This window comes from Sturnira hondurensis, unplaced genomic scaffold, assembly GCF_014824575.4.
Source record: "Sturnira hondurensis isolate 20B ecotype Veracruz unplaced genomic scaffold, ASM1482457v3 Scaffold0018525, whole genome shotgun sequence".
Taxonomy (NCBI): Eukaryota; Metazoa; Chordata; class Mammalia; order Chiroptera; family Phyllostomidae; genus Sturnira; species Sturnira hondurensis.
The window spans coordinates 4,064,491-4,083,988 of record NW_028091156.1 but is presented as its reverse complement, the minus strand read 5'-3'; the positions used below and the strand labels follow the sequence as shown (position 1 = coordinate 4,083,988).

The 19,498-nt window shown below is 44.8% G+C and overlaps 1 protein-coding gene and 1 long non-coding RNA gene across 2 annotated transcripts in view; one reads left to right on the top strand and one right to left on the bottom strand.

Moving 5' to 3' along the window:
- The window catches only part of LOC119003265 (uncharacterized), a 31,373-nt gene extending 24,854 nt beyond the window's left edge, over positions 1 to 6,519 (bottom strand). The window contains exons 1-2 of the long non-coding RNA XR_005069918.1: positions 6,273 to 6,519; positions 4,495 to 4,565 (exon numbers count right to left, since the gene is read on the bottom strand). This is a non-coding gene — a long non-coding RNA (uncharacterized LOC119003265). The remainder of the gene's footprint in view (positions 1 to 4,494; positions 4,566 to 6,272) is intronic.
- A 76-nt stretch (positions 6,520 to 6,595) lies between these two features.
- On the top strand, positions 6,596 to 19,268 carry DEGS1 (delta 4-desaturase, sphingolipid 1). The gene is made up of 3 exons (XM_037069523.1): positions 6,596 to 6,770; positions 15,179 to 15,921; positions 18,634 to 19,268. The coding sequence occupies exons 1-3, from the start codon at positions 6,689 to 6,691 to the stop codon at positions 18,778 to 18,780; spliced, it is 972 nt and encodes a 323-aa protein (XP_036925418.1). The 5' UTR covers positions 6,596 to 6,688; the 3' UTR covers positions 18,781 to 19,268.
- Positions 19,269 to 19,498: the final 230 nt, after the last annotated feature.

Here is a 19,498-nt window from a genome sequence, read left to right as displayed (position 1 = left end):
ATTCACCCCAGGCACAAAGGTAGAAAGCTTTGGGCTGGCTTCAAGGACCTGTACTCTCAAGTAGGAGGCAACCCCAGCAGTAGATGTGGCCTGAGGCCACAGCAGGCCCACGGTCACTTTACTGTATGATGGCGACCGGTGCAAAATTTGTGCTGCAGGGTGCAGGTGACAGGTGATGCCCATTGTCCCAGCACCGCCTCTTCATTCCAGTCACTCAGACATCACAGAAAGACAAGAGAAAAGGCTCCCGCCAGCTCTCCCAGTCCTCAGAAAGTGGGTCAGGGTGAAACTCTAGTTCTATGGCCTTCGGGCGGCTCAGCTGCCACATAACATTCACAGTGCCAGCACAGCCAGGGCCTTTACCAATAGTATTTTTTTAAATAAACTGTCTTTATTTTATTTTATTTTTTAAAAGACTTTATTTGTTTAGAGAGGAAGAGAAGGTGAGAAGGAGAGAAATATCAATGTATGGTTGCCTCTCGTGAGTCCCCTGCTGGGAACTGGCCTGCAACCCAGGCATGTGCCCTGACTGGGAATCGAACCGCAATCATGTGGTTCGCAGGCCCGCGCTCAATCCACTGAGCTACACCAGCCAGGGCCAATAGCAGTATTTTTTTAAAAAATCAAATGTCTCCTTTATTTATCAACTTCCCCTGTTAATTCCTGAAACAATTCCTACGGGACCTATTTAAAGATCGTTTTGTCCAGAAAAGTATGTCTCAGCTTGCTTGTATACATCCCTCTGGTTTTGGTGAGTCAGTTCCTCAAAGCAAAATTGTAGGGACTTGTGAGGGGAGAAAAAAACTGGAGTGGTGGATGTTTGGGCAAAAAGTACAAATTATGATTAGAAAGGAAATACCAACCAAGGATGAACTTCCTGAAACTCAGAAAGTTCTGTTCATAGGACCACAATCAACTAAATAGCTTGCAACTTTCCCAACTTTCGTGTTTTCTTTAAATTCCCTTCCCCCTTTTTCTTTAGATTGCACAAAAGCCAGTTTCTAGTTAGAATGTGAGCAGCAGTGTGAATGGTCTAAGTGAGTCTGGGAAGGAAGGGAAGGCTCAGGTATTTGTTCTTCCTTTGGAGGGCCGGAGTGAGCTCACAAGGGCTTCTGCTCTGCAGATGACCAACTTCTACGAGCCCAGGTGCTGCCAGAGCACCTGCCCTCCAGTCCCCAAGGCAGCAGTGAAAGGCAGCCTGTGTCATCCGTGGCAGATGACCATAAGGGGATGCATGTCAAAGGGTTAATACAGAACCCAGGGCACAGTGAGCAGAGAGTAAATAATAGCGGGGATACATAGAAATATACACATGACACCAAAGAAACAGAGGTGGATTATTATGCACATGAGTGCATAATAATCCATCTTAAATTGGGGACTAAGAAAATACATTCAGTCCATGCCTCATACGAGGTTTGTCTGGAAAAAGTCCAGACATTGTTAATATAATGAGAACAGTGTGTGCGACTAACCCAGCAGCCAAGGACAGTGGACTGGAATGTGCATGCATGAACAATGATGACTTCACTGTCCCAGTCCCCGAGGGCAGTAGACACTGAGTATGTGTCCTGTGTGGCCGTCACATTCAAAATGACTGAGTGAATAGAGCAACAAATCTGCATCTAATCTTGCGTTAAAGCCTGAACGTTCCTCTGTGGAAACCATTCGGATGACTCAGAAGGCTGCAGCTACGGGCAGCTGGTGGCTGGCAGCTTCATCACAACCACGCGCCTGCTCGTGCATTACTATTTGTGCAGAGTTTTTGGTGAAATATCAAATCACCCAGGTGACTCAGCACCCCCTACAGCCCAGATGTGGGGCCCTGAGACTTCTGGCTTTTCCCAGAAAGGGAAGATTTCAGACCATGGATGAGATTTTGGAAAATATGATGGGGTGGATGATGGTGATTGGGAGACCTGTGGGAGGTCCCAAGGTCCTACTTTGAAGGGGACTGAGGCGTTATTGTCCTATGTACAGTGTTTCTTATGTCTTCTTCAGTAAATATCTCTACTTCTCATAGTACGTGGCTGGATACATTCTGGACAGGTCTTGTATGTATATATCTATATATACACACACAAACACACATATTTGTGAATCGTTTACTGTGCTTTGAAAACGTACATATTATTTTCTTTTTAAAAATGATTTTATTTATTTATTTTGAGAGACGGGAAGGGAGAGAGAAAGAGAGGGAGAGAAACATCAGTGTGTGAGAGAGACACCCGTTGGCTGCCTCTCTCGTACTCCTGGCCGGGGACCTGGCCTACAACCCAGGCATGTGCCCCAACCAGAAATTGAATCACAACCTTTTGGTTCACAGGCCGGCACTCAAGCCACTGAGCCACACTAGCCAGGGCTGCATATTAGTTTCTTTTTAAGCCACATAAAACAGTCTGTGTACTTTTACAGGCCTTCTAGCTTCCTGGAGGAATTTACTTTCACTCGACCTTAGTTTTTGACATCTCTTAGAATCCTAGAACAAAAAGAGACCTTGGAGATGACTGAAGGTAACACCTTTTTTATTACTGGGGTAACTGTGAATTGCACAGGCAACACAGCTTGGAAATGGCAGCTCTGGGCCACCAAACTCTCCTTAGGCCTCCTTCACAGCTTAGGCACCTAAGAACAGAATCCCAGAATGTATGAAGCAGAACAAACGGATTCAGCAGTAACAGCTGGGGCCTTCGATGCCCCATTTCAGTGATGAATAGAAGACGGACAGATGATACACAAGGGAACAGAAGACTTGATAACACCATATACTCTCTCGACCTAAAAAGAGCATCTGTAGAACATTCTACACAACAACAGAACACACCTTCTTTTCAAGTGCACATGGAACCACACCTATGATACACCCCATTTTAGGCCATATAGTAATTCTCAGAAAACTTAAAAGGGTTTCAGGCAGACAAAGTGTGTTTGGTGACCCCAACAGAATGGAGTTAAAAGTCAAAAGTGGGATGATATTTGGAAGATTCACATACGTTCTGGATCTTAATTCTTTGTAAGACATCTCATTTGCAAATATTTACTCCCAGTCTGCGGGTGGCTCTTTAACTCAATAATGTCTTTGGATCCACGCAATATTTTCACTTTCATAAAGCCCAATTTGTCTGGTTTTTTTTCTTTTGTTACCCAAGAAATCATTGCCAAGTTCCAAAGTCATGCAGATTTTGCCTATGCTTTCCTAGAAGTTTTAGATTTTACAGTTAGGTCATGGATCCATTTTGAGTTAGTTTTTGTGTATTGTCTTAGGTAAGGGTCCAGTTCCCCGGTACCATTTATTGAAAAGAATGTTTTCCCCATTAAATGCTCTCGGCATGCTTGTCAAGATTCACTGACCAAATACCCAAGGGTTTACATCTGGACTCTCTGTTGTATTCTATTAGTCTATGTTTGTTTTTATGGCAGTACCATGCTGTTTTGATCACCGTAGCTTTGTAGTAGGTTTTTAAAAAATATTTTTTTTATTTTTAGAGAGAGGAGAAGAGAGGGAGAAAAAGAGGGAGAAACATCTCTTGGTTGCCTCTCAGACATGTTCCAACCAGGAACCAGCCCTACAACCCAGACGTGTGCCTGAACTGGAGACCTTTCTCCTTTCTGGATGGCACCCAACCAACTGAGCCGCATTGGTCAGGATGCTTTGTAGTAAATGTAGAAATCTGGAAATGTTGTTCTTTTTCAGGATTGTTTGTGGCTATTAGGGGTTCCTTGAGAATCCCTAATGAGTCTTAGGAAGTTTTAATCAGAGCGGCAATAGTTAGGCAGATGAAATAAAAGGCATCCAGACCAGCGAGGAAAAGGTAAAACTCTCTCATTGACAGATGACATGATCTTGTATATGAAAAATCCTGAAGAACCCACTAAAAAAATGAGGACAAGCAAATGAGTTGAGCAAGGCTGCAGGAGTCCAGGGGAGACAGGTCGAGTGTGTACGATGCTCCCCAACTGGGCAGCACCAGATACACTGAGTGAGGCCAGCAGAGCAGAGGATGGAACAGGGAAGGTGTGGTTTTCCTCCCAACACACTGTCAGCTTTAGTTCCAGACACACATGGGGACTGTTCTGCCCATTTATATGTGCTAGTTTTCTAATTAAGTAACACATTTTAAAATAAGACAAGATATTTATTGGCAATTAACTACTGGTGAGAAGAGTTGTCTTTTATTTGGTGCCAAGGACTAGATGACATAAAGTTGCTGTTATCATTATGATTAAGGTGTGTTGGAAGTAAATAAAGAATGCCTTTTATAATTACTGTTCTGTGATTTAAAGTTAGCAAAGCTACCCACGGGCTTTCAACACCATTACTAGAACTTAACTATGTCATTACCAAAACAGTATTCACAGTGGATTGCCCATCCAGTGATCAAACACATGGAAAATGAAAAATTGGTGTGGAAGGACACCTTGATTGCAAAAGTATGATCTGAAAACGACCTCACCTGCAATTTCCTCATGGCATCAGGAACTGCTGGGACTCACCTGGGCATTTCACAGTGGGCTGGCTAGTGTCTTTCTAGAATAACTGGTAGGATTGCCTGAAGACAAATCACCTGGCAAGAGTAAGGAGAAGATGTGAAAGCTAGATAAGGCATTAAGAACATTTAGAAGTCTTAACTAAAGAAATATGTGTATGTGTAATCAAACTATTTGTCAATCTTCACAACCATGCTGGAGCCAAAGTCTTTTTCCTTCGGTTCATTTTTTAAAATATTTTATTTATTTATCTTTAGAGGGAAAGAGAAGGGGAAAAATATCAATGTATGGTTGCTTCTTGTGTGTCCCCTGCCAGGAACTGGCCTGCAACCCAGGCATGTGCCCTCACTGGGAATCAAACCGAGATCCTTTGGTTCGCAGGCCCACACGCACGCAATCCTTCTCTTTAGAATGTCCAAACCCACATTCCCTTAGACTCCCACTTACTGTCCTACAATGTAATCATTTTGGGTGTCTTTTGAAATATATGTTATGCATATCCAAGGAATCATATATTAGACATACACTGCTCCCAAACCTGATGTTTTGCATTTAATAGTACATCTTGGAAATCAATTCATATCAACACAAAGAACTTCCTCTTTTTTTTTTTTGACTGGTGGTATAGTATCACATGTATGGTGAAATGCATGTACAGTCAGCCCTCCGTATCCGCAGGTTCTGCACCTGCGGATTCAACCAAGGATTAAAAATACTTGGGGGGAAAAAAGCTATGTTGCCAGGCCTATGGTGGTTGCATCTACACTGACTGAACATGGACATTTTTCTCTTGTGATTATTCCTTAAACAATACAGTACATGGACTAATTATAGTGGATTGTATTGGGTATCATAAGTAATCTAGAGATTAAAGTATATAGGAGGCTTATGTAGGCTACGAGCAACTACTGCACCATGTTATGTAAGGCACTTGATACACAGCATCCAAAGTGGGCCCAGGACCAGTGAGGTTACTGAGGGCTGACTGTACCATAATGTATTGGTTTGTGAGATTTATACCCCTGGTATGAATCTCTAAAAGATATGGACTTTAAAGAAAACCATAACCACAGTACTGTTACACTAAAGAAATGAACAATAATTTCTTCATACTGCCACATATCCAAGCAGTATTTGAATGATCTCCTGTCGAGTTTTACAAAAAAACTTTGACCATTGGAATCCATTAAAAGGTCAGTACGTTGCAATTGACCGATAGGTCGTTTAAGCATCTTTTAATCTATAGGTTTCCCCTTTTCTTGTTTCCCCCATTGCATTTTATTTATTAAAGAACCTAGAGGTTCCCACCGTCAGATCTTGCTGATGCACCTGTGCTGCGTAGTTGAACATTCTCCCCTGCCGACTTCCTAGTCCTTCACATGAGCGGTGGACCCAAGGTTTTGATCGGGTTTTGGGTCCGTATGTGCGTTTTACTAGGAGGTGCACTATGGCTGTTTCTCTTCCTTTTCGTAACTTCAGTGAGTCCTTTTTAATAGAGAAGTGGTAACTCATTTCGAAACAAAATGTTTCCTCCCTCCGGAAGAGGCTGTGCTTCAGATGACTTCTGCGACCCATGTCAAGTGGGGCAATCATCTGGTACGACAAACGGTTACAGTAGAATTATTCAGGCGAGAGCACATTCCTTATCATTTTTCCCTCCCGTTTTGGCCTCACACTCCACATTTTTTCCTGAGGCATTATTTCCAGGAGGCAGCCTTTTGGGGTTCAATGAAGCGTTTCCTTTTCACCATTAAAACTTGGGGCGTTGACACTTTGTCGCTTACTAATAATGACCAAGGATCCTCGTGGCCGAGCACCGGCCTTCTCCAAAGCGCTAAAACGGAGCCGGATTTCCTTCCTTATCCACCTTTTTCCCCGGGCGCGGGCGGCACAGGCCGGAGGGGACGGGACTCGCAGAAGCTCGGCTCCCCACAGGGTGGCGGAGTCACAGAACTCAGAACGCCGCATCACCAGTCGCGGAATCGCAGCCCCGTGCAGGGGCCCACGAGCGTCGCGCACGCCGTTCACGCTCCTCGGCGGGGGCGGGGCCAGGTGGCGGGGCGGGGCCTCGAGACCCCGCCCCATTCCCCGTCAGCTCTCCACGGCCAGCAGCGCGCTGACACTAGCTGGCTGCTGCCGCCGCCGCCTCCCCCTCCAAGGAGCCGGGCCGGGAACGGGTCCGCGAGCCGCCGCCGCCGCCATGGGGAGCCGCGTTTCGCGGGAAGACTTCGAGTGGGTCTACACCGACGAGCCCCACGCCACTCGGCGAAAGGAGATCCTAGGTGAGGTCCGAGCCCGCGCCCCGTTATATGCGTGCGCGGCCTCTCACCGCCCGGGCGCGCTCTGCCCACGTAGGCCCTGTGCGCCCCCGGGCGCCCCAGGCCAGTTACCAGCCGGCCCTCTCCTCCTCCCACCGCCGCCGGGCCCACTGGGAAGGCGGGCGAGGGTTGGGGCCGGGGGAGGTTCCCGCGTGCTCGCCCTGCTGCGCGGATGCTTCCCTTCCTCCGGGAGGCGCAGGCATCTGGTTGAGACAAGGGGTCCGATCCTCTGTCTACGCCACCCTTGGGTGGATCCTCTCATTTTGCAATTCCAGTGCCCCGATGGGCGCCGTTTCTGCCTGCGCCTCTTCCCCACAATGGGCCGCGGCGAAGCCAGGCAGCGCGTGTGTGCGGGGCAGGGCGTGGCCCCGGAGTATCGCGGGTCCATTCGCCCGCCATCAAGGTTAGGGCGGCGGCCGCCCTGTCTCCGAGGAGGGCCTGGGACTTCACGGATGGGACGCCTCCTGTGCGCTGACCCATGTTTTCTCATTGACCCTCACAACTCGCTTGAGGCACGGGAAGGGCAAGATTCACAGGTATTTTCCATCCATCTCAGTTCTGTGCAGGGAAAGACTGAAGTATGGAAGACGTGCCAAAATCAGCCTGCTGGTCCCCAGTTTGCTAATCTAGGGCCATTTACTTCAGGAAAACGAGGCCTAGTCATCAGAGGTGTAAGCTGCTCAGCTGTTTGGAACTTTTGTATTATATTGAGAATTCCCTTCTCTCACTGGGGCTTCATGATACGCTAGGCACTGTGTTTCACCAACATCACCCAGACTAATCCTCCCAATAACTACTGGGTGTTATCGCTCTCTTAAACACAGCCAGCAGTGAACAGGTAAATGTTAGGGGGATTCCAGGTCTGGGTTAGACTTCCTCCAAACCAGATGCTTTTAGCCTATTTACTTACTACTTCAAACATCAGAAAACTAAAAGAGGGGGTGGAATTAGAGGAATTTTTGCTCATACCTGGTATTTCCCTAGTTTTTCTTCTTGGCATCTATTTGCCCAGTGACAACAAAAAGCAAACCCCTGATTTTTGCTGGGGGATTTAAAGTTAGAATTTCATGTTTTTACAGAAAGGAGTTAGTGGATCCCTTTGAAATGAATTTTCAAAAACAGTCATGAAATTGGGAGCTTGAACCTTTACAGTTGCTATTAAAGGTAGCCTTTTAAGAGACTTTGGTTCTTGAATGCTCTCTTTTTATTTTTAATTAAGGTGTATTTTGCAAGTCACACATAAGAGATATGCCTTATCAGCATGTTGCCTAAGAATAATGAGGCGCCCACACTGTGAAAACCACCTCCTGAATACTGGATATTAGCTGTTTAATATTCAGAAAATCAAGGAAGTAAAAAAGGTGCTTATTGGTGCTTATCTCAACACAGCCATTTTTCCCCACCCGCTTATTACTGAACCATTTCACTTTTGAAGTGAAAACATATTTCTTATGTTAAAATGACTACATATTTCTCAATGAAAATGTATTTGATTATCTCCCCATCAGGGGTAAATACTGCTCTGTGTTCCATCTCAGGGGTGGAGTAGCACTACAGATAAGAATCTGGAGATCTGTGTACTTTAACCGTCCATGTTAAGAGATATTTTTGAAATGTGCCAGGTTTGGGGGCGGGGAGAGAAGCATGAGGGAACACCAGTATGGTGTTTAACAACCAGCGTCTGAACACTAAATTTACACGTAGAGTTACATTAAATAAAGCAACATTCAAAGGCATCTGTGTGAATTTGTGATGGTTTAGGATTAGACCATTACTTATGGGTCAAATACTACATCACAGGAAGAGTTCCTTTTTTAAAAAAAAAAATAGTATTTTTCTAACAGCTTGAAGATAGAATTCACAAACTATAAAATTCACCCATTTAAAGTGTACAATTCAGTGTTTTAGTGTACTCAGCCTTCTCTAGTGATCATTTCAATCTAATTTATACGACTTCACTGTCACCCCCAAAGAAACTCTACACTCATTAGCAGGCCCTGGCCCCAACTTTCAACCCCCAGTACTAACTAGGCAGCCACGAACCTCCTTTCTGTGTCTGTAGATTCACTCATTCTGGACCCTTCTTCAACATGAAAATCATACAAGGTCACCCCATGGTCTTTGGTGACTGACTGCTTTCCCTGGGCTTACCATTTCCAAGGTTCACTCCAGCGTGTATAAGTTCTCCATTGTTTTGGCGGCTGAATAGCATTCCACTGTATGGATATACCACAGTGCATCTGTCCATCATTCGTTAGGCTTTTGGGTGGTTTTCACCTTTTGACTACTGTGAACAGTGCCGCTGTGAATGTCCGTATAACAAGTTACTGTACGGATGAATGTTTTTATTTCTGGAAGGTAGCTAACTTTATGTTTAACATTTTGAGAAACCGGCTGCATCATTTTAGATGGTCACCAGCTATGCGTGTGCCTCGTTCCGGTTCCCCCACATCCTTGTTGTTGCCGGTCTTTGGTCTTACATGCAGCCTTTGCCGTGGGTGTGAAGCGGTATCTCATTTTGGTTTCGGTTTGTGTTTTCCTAACGACTGACAGTGTTGAGTATCTTGCATGTATCAACACTTATTGGCCATTTGTGTGTCTGCTTTGGAAAAATGTCTGTCTGGATTCTCTCTCCATTTTCAATTGGATTAGTGATCGTAAGACTCTTAAGAGTTCTTTATATATTCTATATATAAGTCACTTACAAGGTAGATAATTTGCACACACTTCCTCCTGTTCTGTGGGTTGCCTTTTCACTTTTTTTTTTTTAATCTTTAGAAGGGAAGGAGAGAGGGAGAGAGACATCCATGTATGGTTGCCTTTCGTGCTTCCCCTGCTGGGAGTTGGCCTGCAGGGAACTGGCCTGCAACCCAGGCATGTGCTCTGACTGGGAATCGAACCGCGATCCTCTGGTTCGCAGGCCTGTGCTCAGTCCACTGAGCTACGCCAGCCAGGGCTGTCTTTTCACTTTATTGGTGGTGTCGTCTGCAACATAAAAGTTTCTGAGGCAGTCCAGTTTATCAGTTGTTTTCCCTTGTCCTTACTTATGCTTTTGGTATAGTCTTTACAAAGATTTCCTCTTTCCTTTGAAAAAATTTTTCTATTGATGTTGAACATTCTATTATTTTGAGGTGGACAACATAGTGGTTAGACAGTTATATAACTTTGTTTTGTTACGAGTTTTGTTAGGAGTTATGTTATCTGTTTTGTTATGAGTTTTATAGTTCCCTTGTATTTAGGCCTATGTTAATTTTTGTGTATAATGTAAGGAAGAGATCCAACATTATTATTTTGCATGCGGATAACCATGCAAAATAACCATGCAAAATTGTTAACCATGCGGGTAACCATTGTTCCAGCACCGTTTGTTGAAAAGATCATTCATGCCCCATTTACTCATGTTGGCACCCTTGTAGTGTTGATTTTTATATATTGCACTCTGCAGAAATTTGGTACAGAACTACTTGGAGCAACTGGATTTGTCTGTCTGAGAGAAGAGTTATAAGTTTCATGATTTTATTTTTTAAATTATATTTTACTGATTATGCTATTACAGTTGTCCTGATTTTCCCCCTTTGTCCCCCTCCACTGAGGTACCCCCACTCCCTCGGGCAATCTCCCCACCACCGTTCATCTCTGTGGGTCATGTGAATACGTTCTTTGGCTACTCCATTTCCCATCCTGGACTTCACCTCCCCATGGCTATTCTGTAACTACCTATTTGTACTTCTTAATCCCCTCACCTCTTCACCTATTTCCTCCACCACCCGCTTCCCATCTGGCAACCATCCAGACACTCTCTATATCCATGATCTTGTGTTCTTGTTTGCTTGGTTTGTTTTTTAGATTCAGTTGTTGATAGACATGTTTTTTGTTTTGCCATTTTATTGTTCACAGTTTTCGTCTTTTTCTTAAATAAGTCCCTTTAACATTTCATATAATAATGGTTTGGTGATGATGAACTTCTTTAGTGTTTTCTTATCTGGGAAGCTCTTTATTTACTCTTTGATTCTAAGTGATAGCTTCGCTGGGTATAACAATCTTGGCTGGCCCTGGCTGGTGTAGCTCAGTGGATTGAGCACAGGCCTGCAAACCACAGGATCGCGGTTCGATTCCCAGTCAGGGCACATGCCTGGGTTGCAGGCCAGTTCCCTGCAGGCTACCTCCCAGCAGGGGACGCACAAAAGGCAACCACACATTGATGTTTCTCTCCTCCTCTCCTTCGCCTCTAAAGGTAAATAAATAAATAAAATCTTTTAAAAAAAAAACAATCTTGGCTGTAGGTCCCTGCTTTTCATGACTTTGAATATTTCTTGCTAATCCCCTCTAGCCTACAAAGTTTATTTTGGGAAATCAGCTGAAAGTCTTGTGGGAACTCCCCTATAGGTAACTAAATTCTCTTGCTGCATTTAAGATTCTCTCTTTATCTTTAACCTTTGACATTTTACTTATGATGTGCCTTGGCGTGGGCCTCTTTGTATCCATCTTGTGTGGGAATAGCAAGCATCTTCTGTGCTTCCTGGACTTGCAAATCTATTTCCTTCACCAAATCAGGGAAGTTTTCTTTCATGACTTTTTCAAATAAATTTCCAATTTCTTGCTCTTTTCTCCTTCTGGCACCCCTATGATGTGAATGTTGGACTTCCTGAAGTTGTCCCAGAGGCTGCTTATACTATCCTTAATTTTTTTTAATTCTTTTTTTCTTCTTATTATTCTGACTGGTTGTTTTTTGGTTCCTTATGTCCAAATCATTGATTTGATTCTTGGCTTCACCCGCTCTACTGATGTTTCCCTGTAAATTATTCTTTATTTCAGTTCGTGTATCCTTTGTTTCTGACTTGATCTTTTTTATGCTGTTGAGGTCCTCACTAAGTTCCTTGAGCATCTTTATAGCCAGTGTTTTGAACTCTGCATCTGATAAATTGCTTATCTCCACTTAGTTTAGCTCTTTTTTGGAGTTTTGAACTGTTCTTTCATTTGGGCCATGTTTCTATGTCTTCTCCTTTAGGCAGCCTCCCTGTGTTTGATTCTATGTATTACACAGAGCTGCTTTGACTCCATGTCTTGGTAGTGTGGCCTAATGTAGTAGGTGTCCTGTAGGGTCCAGTGGCACAGCCTCCCTATAATCCAAGCTAAATACTCAAGGTACACCCTTTGCATGGCCTGAATACACCTTCCTCTTGTGGTTGAGTCTTGGTTGCTGTCGGCGGATCCATGGGAGGGATTCACCCAGGCCAGTCAGCTACAAGGACTGGCTGTGACCATTGACTGCCAATCTCCACCTTCCATGGAGGCTCAGCTGTGCAGGGACAGGGTGGTGATGCTCCAGCGTGGTCTGTAGCCGTTCACTGAGTTTGCTGGTCCTGGGGTTTCCAAGGTGGTGCGGGCCAAGGTTAGTTCCCACCTGTGTTTTGTGCGGAGCACCCTGCCTGAGCTATAAAGCGATCTGAGATGGCTGCTACTTGTGCTGGGCTTGGAGATTCCCATGCAAAGCTGAGCTGTGAGTCTAGGTTGGCTGCTGCTAGTGCTGGGGGCAGGGGGCGGGGGGGGGGGGGCGGTCACTGAGGCCAGCTGCTGCTTGTGTGAGAGGATTAAGAAAGTTGTGAAGCATGGCCTAGTTGTTAGACTTCCATTCAACTCCATTTCTGATGGTTCTGAATGATTGTTCCCTATTTCAGTTGTAATTTTGATGTGATTGTGCAAAGAGGCGAGCCATGTCTCCCTATACCGCCATCTTGACTGGAAGGCAAGGTTTCATGATTTTATTTTATTTTATTTTATTTATTTATTTTTTTTAAAATATTTTATTTATTTATCTTTTAGAGGGGAACGGAGGGAGAAACATCAATGTATGGTTGCTTCTCGTGCCTCCCCCGCTGGGAACTGGCCCCTGCTAGGAACTGGCCTGCAACCCAGGCATGTGCCCTGACTGGGAATCGAACCTCGATCGTCTGGTTCGCAGGTCCGAGCTCAATCCACTGAGCTACACCAGCCAGGGCTAAGGTTTCATGATTTTAGAGTGCCTACAAAACGTCTGTTGTTTTCTATCCTTTTGTCAATTTAATTGTTTTATATAAAGTGAAAATTCTGGAGCTCTGTCTAAACAGAGATAACACATTTTAGTATAAAAGAATTATTACTTATACACCAATAAACTGAAGTTGTTATTCTCCCCTTGGTGAATTGCTTCTAAAATGTTTATATTTTAATGAATGGCTTATTTGAACCCATCACTTACACCAGGAAAATTAGTTTTACTCTAATTCACTTCTGGGCCTCTAGGATTACTCTTTTTTTTTGTCTACTGCCTACAAAATTATTAACATGAGATAAGATGAACTGATACCAACAAAGATTGGAGATTAGAGATTGGAGACAGAAAAGGAGAAAGAAACTAAAAGAGTTATTCACCCTGAACCTTAAACTAACACTGCCTTTATTTCTTTATATAAAACTGTATTTAAGTAACTCCCTGTGTTGCATTTTAAGCTTTTATTGAATTCTTCATTTCACTAGATAGAAGAGGATAAAGCTCCTCTTTTCCCTTATCTTTTCAAGAACATTCTGAATGACTTGTCCCCAAAAAAGGCCCTCCTTCGGAACTTTGGCCTTCCTGGCCCCAACATGGGTTTACAGTACATGTAAAAGCAAAGACACGCTCTCTGGATGGTAGGGTGCAGGGAAGAGTCTGCCGTTACCCTTAGGGGACACTCTCCTAAGTATGAAGTATATTGTCAGACACAGAACAGATTCACCAGACTATGATTTTAAAAGCTTTATAAAGAATTGTTATGGGTGAGAGGTCAAGTTGAAGGAGTTCATCATCACCAAGCCCTTATTATATGAAATGTTAAAGGGATTTATCTAAGAAAAAGATAAAAAATATGAACAGTGAAAGGACAGCAAACTCACAATTATTAACAACCACACCTAAAACAAAAGCAAATTAAGCAAACAACTATAACAGGAACAGAACCACAGAAATGGAGATCCCATGGAAGGTTATCAACAGGGGAGTGGCGGGTGGGGGAGAGGGGGAAAAACGTACAGAGAATAAGGAGCGTAAATGGTAGGTAGAAAATAGGCAGGGGGAGGGTAAGAATAGTAAAGGAAATGTAGAAGCCAAAGAACTTATGTGTATGACCCATGGACATGAACTTCAAGGGGGGGATTGTGGGTGGGAGGGGTGTGCAGGGCAGAGGGGAGTGAAGGTGGGAAAATGGGACATCTGTAATGGCATAATCAATAAAATATATTTAAAAAAGAATTGTGCCCTGGCTGGTGTAGCTCAGTGGATTGAGCACAGGCCTATGAACTAAATGATTGCGGTTCGATTCCCAGTCAGGGCACATGCCTGGGTTGCAGGCCAGTTCCCAGCGGGGGACACAGGAGAGGCAACCATATATTGATGTTTCTCTCCCTCTCTTCTTCCCTTCCCCTCTAAAGATAAATGAGTAAAATCTTTAAAAAAGAGAGAAAGAAGGAAAGAAAGAAACAAAAAAAGAAAGAAAATTGTTATGGGTGAAAAGGGAATTGGAAAACATGGAATCTTGACTCATTTGTGGCTGTATTCTGTTAACACGGAGAGTCTACATTTGAGGCCAATATTTTCCTACATAAGTTCTCAGTTTGTTGTGACATGGTATTTAATAATCTTGCTATTAAGAAGGGGCTGGAAAGAAGTATTCAAAGTCATGAAAGGCAAGCACCTACAAAGTTATCATTTAGAATGGAAGGGCAGATAAAGTGCAGATAAGGTCAAGTTAAAACAATTTATCATCACCAAGCCCATATTATATGAAATGTTAAAGGGACTTATCTAAGAAAGATAAAAAATATGAGCAGTAAAATGACAACAAACTCAGTTATTAACAACCGAAACTAAAACAAAAACAAACTAAGCAAACAACTAGAACAGGAACAGAATCACAGAGATGGAGATCACATGGAGAGTTATCAGCAGGGGAGCGAGGGCGGGGGAAAGGTACAGAGAATAAGTAGCATAAATGGTAGGTAGAAAATGGACAGGGGGAGGGTAAGAATAGTATAGGAAATGTAGAAGCCAAAGAACTTATGTGTATGACCCATGGACATGAACTGAAGGCGGGGAATGTGGGTGGGAGGGGGTGTGCAGGGCGGAGGGGAGTGAAGGGGGCAAATGGGACATCTGTAATAGCATAATTAATAAAACATAAAAAATAAAAATTAAAAATGCTGCTATTAGACTCTACTCTTGGAGGAGATAAAGTCTCGCAGAGGGCATGTAATGATTTGGAAAAGATTAATGTGCTAATTTAACTGATGTTGATTTAATTATTACTGTGGAAGTATGTACTTTTCCCGGTTCGTGATTTTGTTTGTTTTCTTTACAGCAAAGTATCCAGAGATAAAGTCCTTGATGAAGGCGGACCCCAACCTGATATGGATCATCATCATGATGGTTCTCACCCAGCTGGTCGCATTTTACTTAGTAAAGGACCTGGACTGGAAATGGGTCCTGTTTTGGGCATACGCCTTCGGCAGCTGCATTAACCACTCGATGACGCTGGCCATTCATGAAGTTTCTCACAACAGCGCCTTTGGCCACTGCAGAGCCATGTGGAACCGCTGGTTTGGGATGTTTGCTAACCTTCCTATCGGCGTCCCATACTCCATTTCCTTTAAGAGGTACCACATGGATCACCATCGCTACCTCGGAGGGGACGGCATCGACGTGGACATTCCGACCGATTTCGAAGGCTGGTTCTTCTGTACCCCTTTCAGGAAGTTTATATGGGTTATTCTTCAGCCTCTCTTTTATGCTTTTCGCCCTCTGTTCATCAACCCCAAACCAGTTACTCACCTGGAAGTTATCAATACTCTGGTCCAGCTCACATTTGACGCGCTCGTGTACTACGTGTTGGGCATTAAGTCTTTGGTCTACATGTTGGCCGCCTCATTACTTGGTCTAGGTTTGCATCCCATCTCTGGACATTTTATAGCTGAACATTACATGTTCTTAAAGGGACACGAAACCTACTCGTATTACGGGCCTCTGAACCTACTCACCTTCAACGTGGGCTACCACAACGAGCACCATGACTTCCCCAACATTCCTGGGAAGAGCCTCCCGCTGGTGAGTAAGGCATTTGACACATCCTCTGGTCGCTGCTGGCTCTGTGGTTAGGGTTGGCCTCAACTTGCCTGTTTGAAAAGGGACCTAGTGTATCTTAGGAGCTTCTCCTCAAAGAAAACGAGAGTGTAAGGCCTGAGTCTGCCAGCCTTGAGTACAGAGTTCGCTCCTGGATCCCGAAGCCGAGCGGTAGTAACACTCGGGGTATAGAAGAAGTGTGGGGGTCTACAGGGTCTGCGACCTTGGGAAGCGGTTCGGGGGTGGGGGAGGAAACCCCTCGGTGAGGTTGGCAGCCGTCCACCCGGCCTTCGTCACTGTGAAGCCGCGTGGGCCTGACCGGGACGTGGGGGTGGGGGTGTGGTGGGAGCTGCACGCACAGCCAGGGAGCGCAGTTTCCTGTGCTGCCGGCGTCCCGCGAGGCGTTCAGTGTCGTTTGTGGAGGAGATGGAAGGACCTTGACCCTCATCCTTTTATCCCCTCCAGAAGGACCACCTTCCTACCTTCAGAGATCTTTGTGCTGAATTCTCTTACTAGACTTAGACTTCATCCTCAAAGTGGGTAGTTTTCACAGTTCCATTATCAAAATGTTTCCGTAACTCTAAGCATGGATGTATGAAATGTAATAATAGCTTTTTCTGGTTTTTTAAAAACCAGATATAAGAGGGGACCATAGCCAGATATTTTATGCTATTATCTCCATCCAATCAAATTTTATAGGTCTCCCCATAAGTTTTTAAGTGTTGACTGTTTAAAAAGGTAACATCTGGTTATTGATAGAATTCCCGGTTGAGGAAAGAAGCCCCCAGCCAGGACACCGGGTCAGTAGGGAAACTCTGGAAAGTCTGGACTGCGCACTGGAGAACGTCGGTGTGAAATTTCTCGGGGACGATGCCGGCACCATGACCACGGTGGGAGGGGGGGTGGCCCTGTCCTCAGGAGGTGCAGGCTGATTATGCAGGGGCGGAGCAGGGCCGCAGCTCACCTTCAAAGGGTTTGGCAGACAAAGCCAGGTGCGTGTGTGGTTCACACCAAACCCAGAGAGGGACTGTGACAGTCACAGTGCTAGTCACAGGGGCGTGTGGGTGTGTGCTCTGCTGTCCCTTCAGCTTTCCTGTAGGTTTTACATTTTCCAAATAAAATGGGGAGGCACCACACAGCACTCTGAGGGTGACTGTGAAACTGGTGGACGCGATGCTGGGGTCACCTGCCCGTGCGCTGGCTTGTGGCCACTGCCTCCTCCCCACCTGGGGAAGTACGTTTTTACTTATTTTTCAAAGGCTGTGCAGAAAGCTGGTCGCCCTTGAACAAGACAGTCTTTTCTGCCGTAAACCACACACTTTTCATTTTCTTGAACGACCCCCAAACTGAAAACTTGGTTCGGTTCGGGTGTTACTGGACCTCAGGCCCCTGGTTCATCAGTGTGTCTCCGTCCCCCGCCATCTCACGCTGCCTCTGTGGTCCTCAGCTGAACCAGCAGAACACCCTCAGCCTTCCGCAGTCTCCTCTCTCTGGCTTTTTCTATCAGGGAGTTCGTACCAAGGAGCTAGATGAAGAATTACCTTGTTCCGTTTTTTCCCGTTTTCGGAACGATAGTATCCCCTATGTCTTCTAGCTGTTAAAATACACTGGTTGCTACTGGCTTTGATTCGCTTCAGTGTGGATTAGGGCCCAGGTTCATTTGTATGTGTGCGGTCTGTCGATCATCCTTGGTCTTGAAGGACTGTGACCCAAAGGTATCACATCACTCTTTCTTCTGACTGAGAATATGTGGAAAGCTCTGTTTGATTCATTGTCCCTTGAGAGTGGTACATTCATCGGGTTCTCCACAACCAGGAAATATTACATTTCCCAAACTGAAGGAGGAATTTCAATGTCAGCATTGTTCCTTTCTTTTTCCTGCTGTCTGTTTTCGCCTTCTTGGATTCTGCCCTTTTGTTTTCTTCTGGGATTCACTAAGGTAGTTTTTTTACATTTCCATGAAGCCACAGAACTGTGGTTATCACTCAGCACTAATTAATGGTGCTTCCTGGCCACACGGGCAGTGGTCATTTTTAAAAGACATTTTCAACTTGGGATGGAGATTTGCGCACTTGATAGATGCTTAATTTTGTTTTCTTTTTTTAAAAGATTTTATTTATCTATTTTTAGAGAGTCGGGGAGTGAGGAGAAAAAGAGGGACATATCCATCTGTGATTGCTTCTCCCACACCCTCAGCTGGGAACCCGGGCCACAACCCAGGCATGTGCCTTGACTGGGAATTGAACTGGTGACCTTCCAGTTCAGAGGCCAGCACTCCATCCACTGAGCCACAGCAGCCAGGGCAGATGCTGCATTTCTAAGTAGCATACCTCAATGATCTGCTGGTATTTGCGGGTTTCTTGATGGCAGGGTCAGCTGTTACCTTTGTATCTGACAACGCCGGCCATGCAGCGTGTGCTTGAAAAAAGACAAGTATCTGTTGTGAAAGATTCCAAGAATCAAAGTTTATTTGTAGTCCCTCAGAACTTGATAGGAAAGTGTCAGTATTCGCAGGGGGTCGAATGCAAGCTGCTTTTTATTTAAAATCCCTGAAGCTGCTTCACTGATTGGTTGGCTGAGAGGTAAAGAGGAAGAAAGGCCTTCTGGTTTCTTGGTGTCCAGCACCTGTCTGTCCTCTTCCGTGGGGCTCGGCGAACCCCCCTTCTTCACCCCCCCCCCTTGTTTTCTCCCTTCCAGGTGAGGAAGATAGCACCTGAGTACTACGACCACCTGCCTCACTACAATTCCTGGATAAAAGTCCTGTATGACTTTGTGATGGATGACACAATCAGTCCCTATTCGAGAATGAAGAGGCATCAGAAAGGCAAGGTGGAACTGGACTAAGTGTCGTCACGATCGAAGGAACTCCTCCCTGACACTTCACAGCAGCCAACAAGGTGGGATTCTGGCATTGTTCAGCGAAGGCCAGAGGTGTTTAGACGCTCTCCTTGTACGGTTTCCCAGTACGAGCTCCCGAGGCACCAGGAAGCCGTCCGGCTGGCCACGGCCAGCGTGGCTGTGTGCGCTCCGCCTTCCTCACGGGAGCGTGGCTGCTGTGTCCTCACTGTCCAGGAGGCTGTCCGGCATCTTGTAAGCATATCATTCAAAAAGCTTTTACAAAGCTACTTCTCGTATATTATTTCCACTATAAAGTTGTACTTTATTAAAACAGCTAATAACTTGAGCAATTACTCAAAAATAAATAGTATTTATCACATTTTTGTACTTTACTGTCTTTATATTAAATGCTAATCAGGGTGCTGGGTGAGCTTTAAAATTTCCCCAGAAAAAAAGGAAATGAAAAAAATGCCTGGATATGTCTTTCACTGCAAGCTGCATTACTCATTTTTAATTTTTACTCTTGTGCGTGGGACCTGAAGTAGATACTGCTGAATCCTGCATGGCCTTACCAATAAAGTACTTTATGGATCCAATTGTGTCCAGCACCAACTCCCTTTTTCAGGTTAGAAGCAGCCCAACGACTGATGGAGAGTCGTGTGTCATCTCACTGCAGTGGAAACTGGCTGTGGTCCGATGGCAGGTGGCCAGCGTCCTGGCTGGC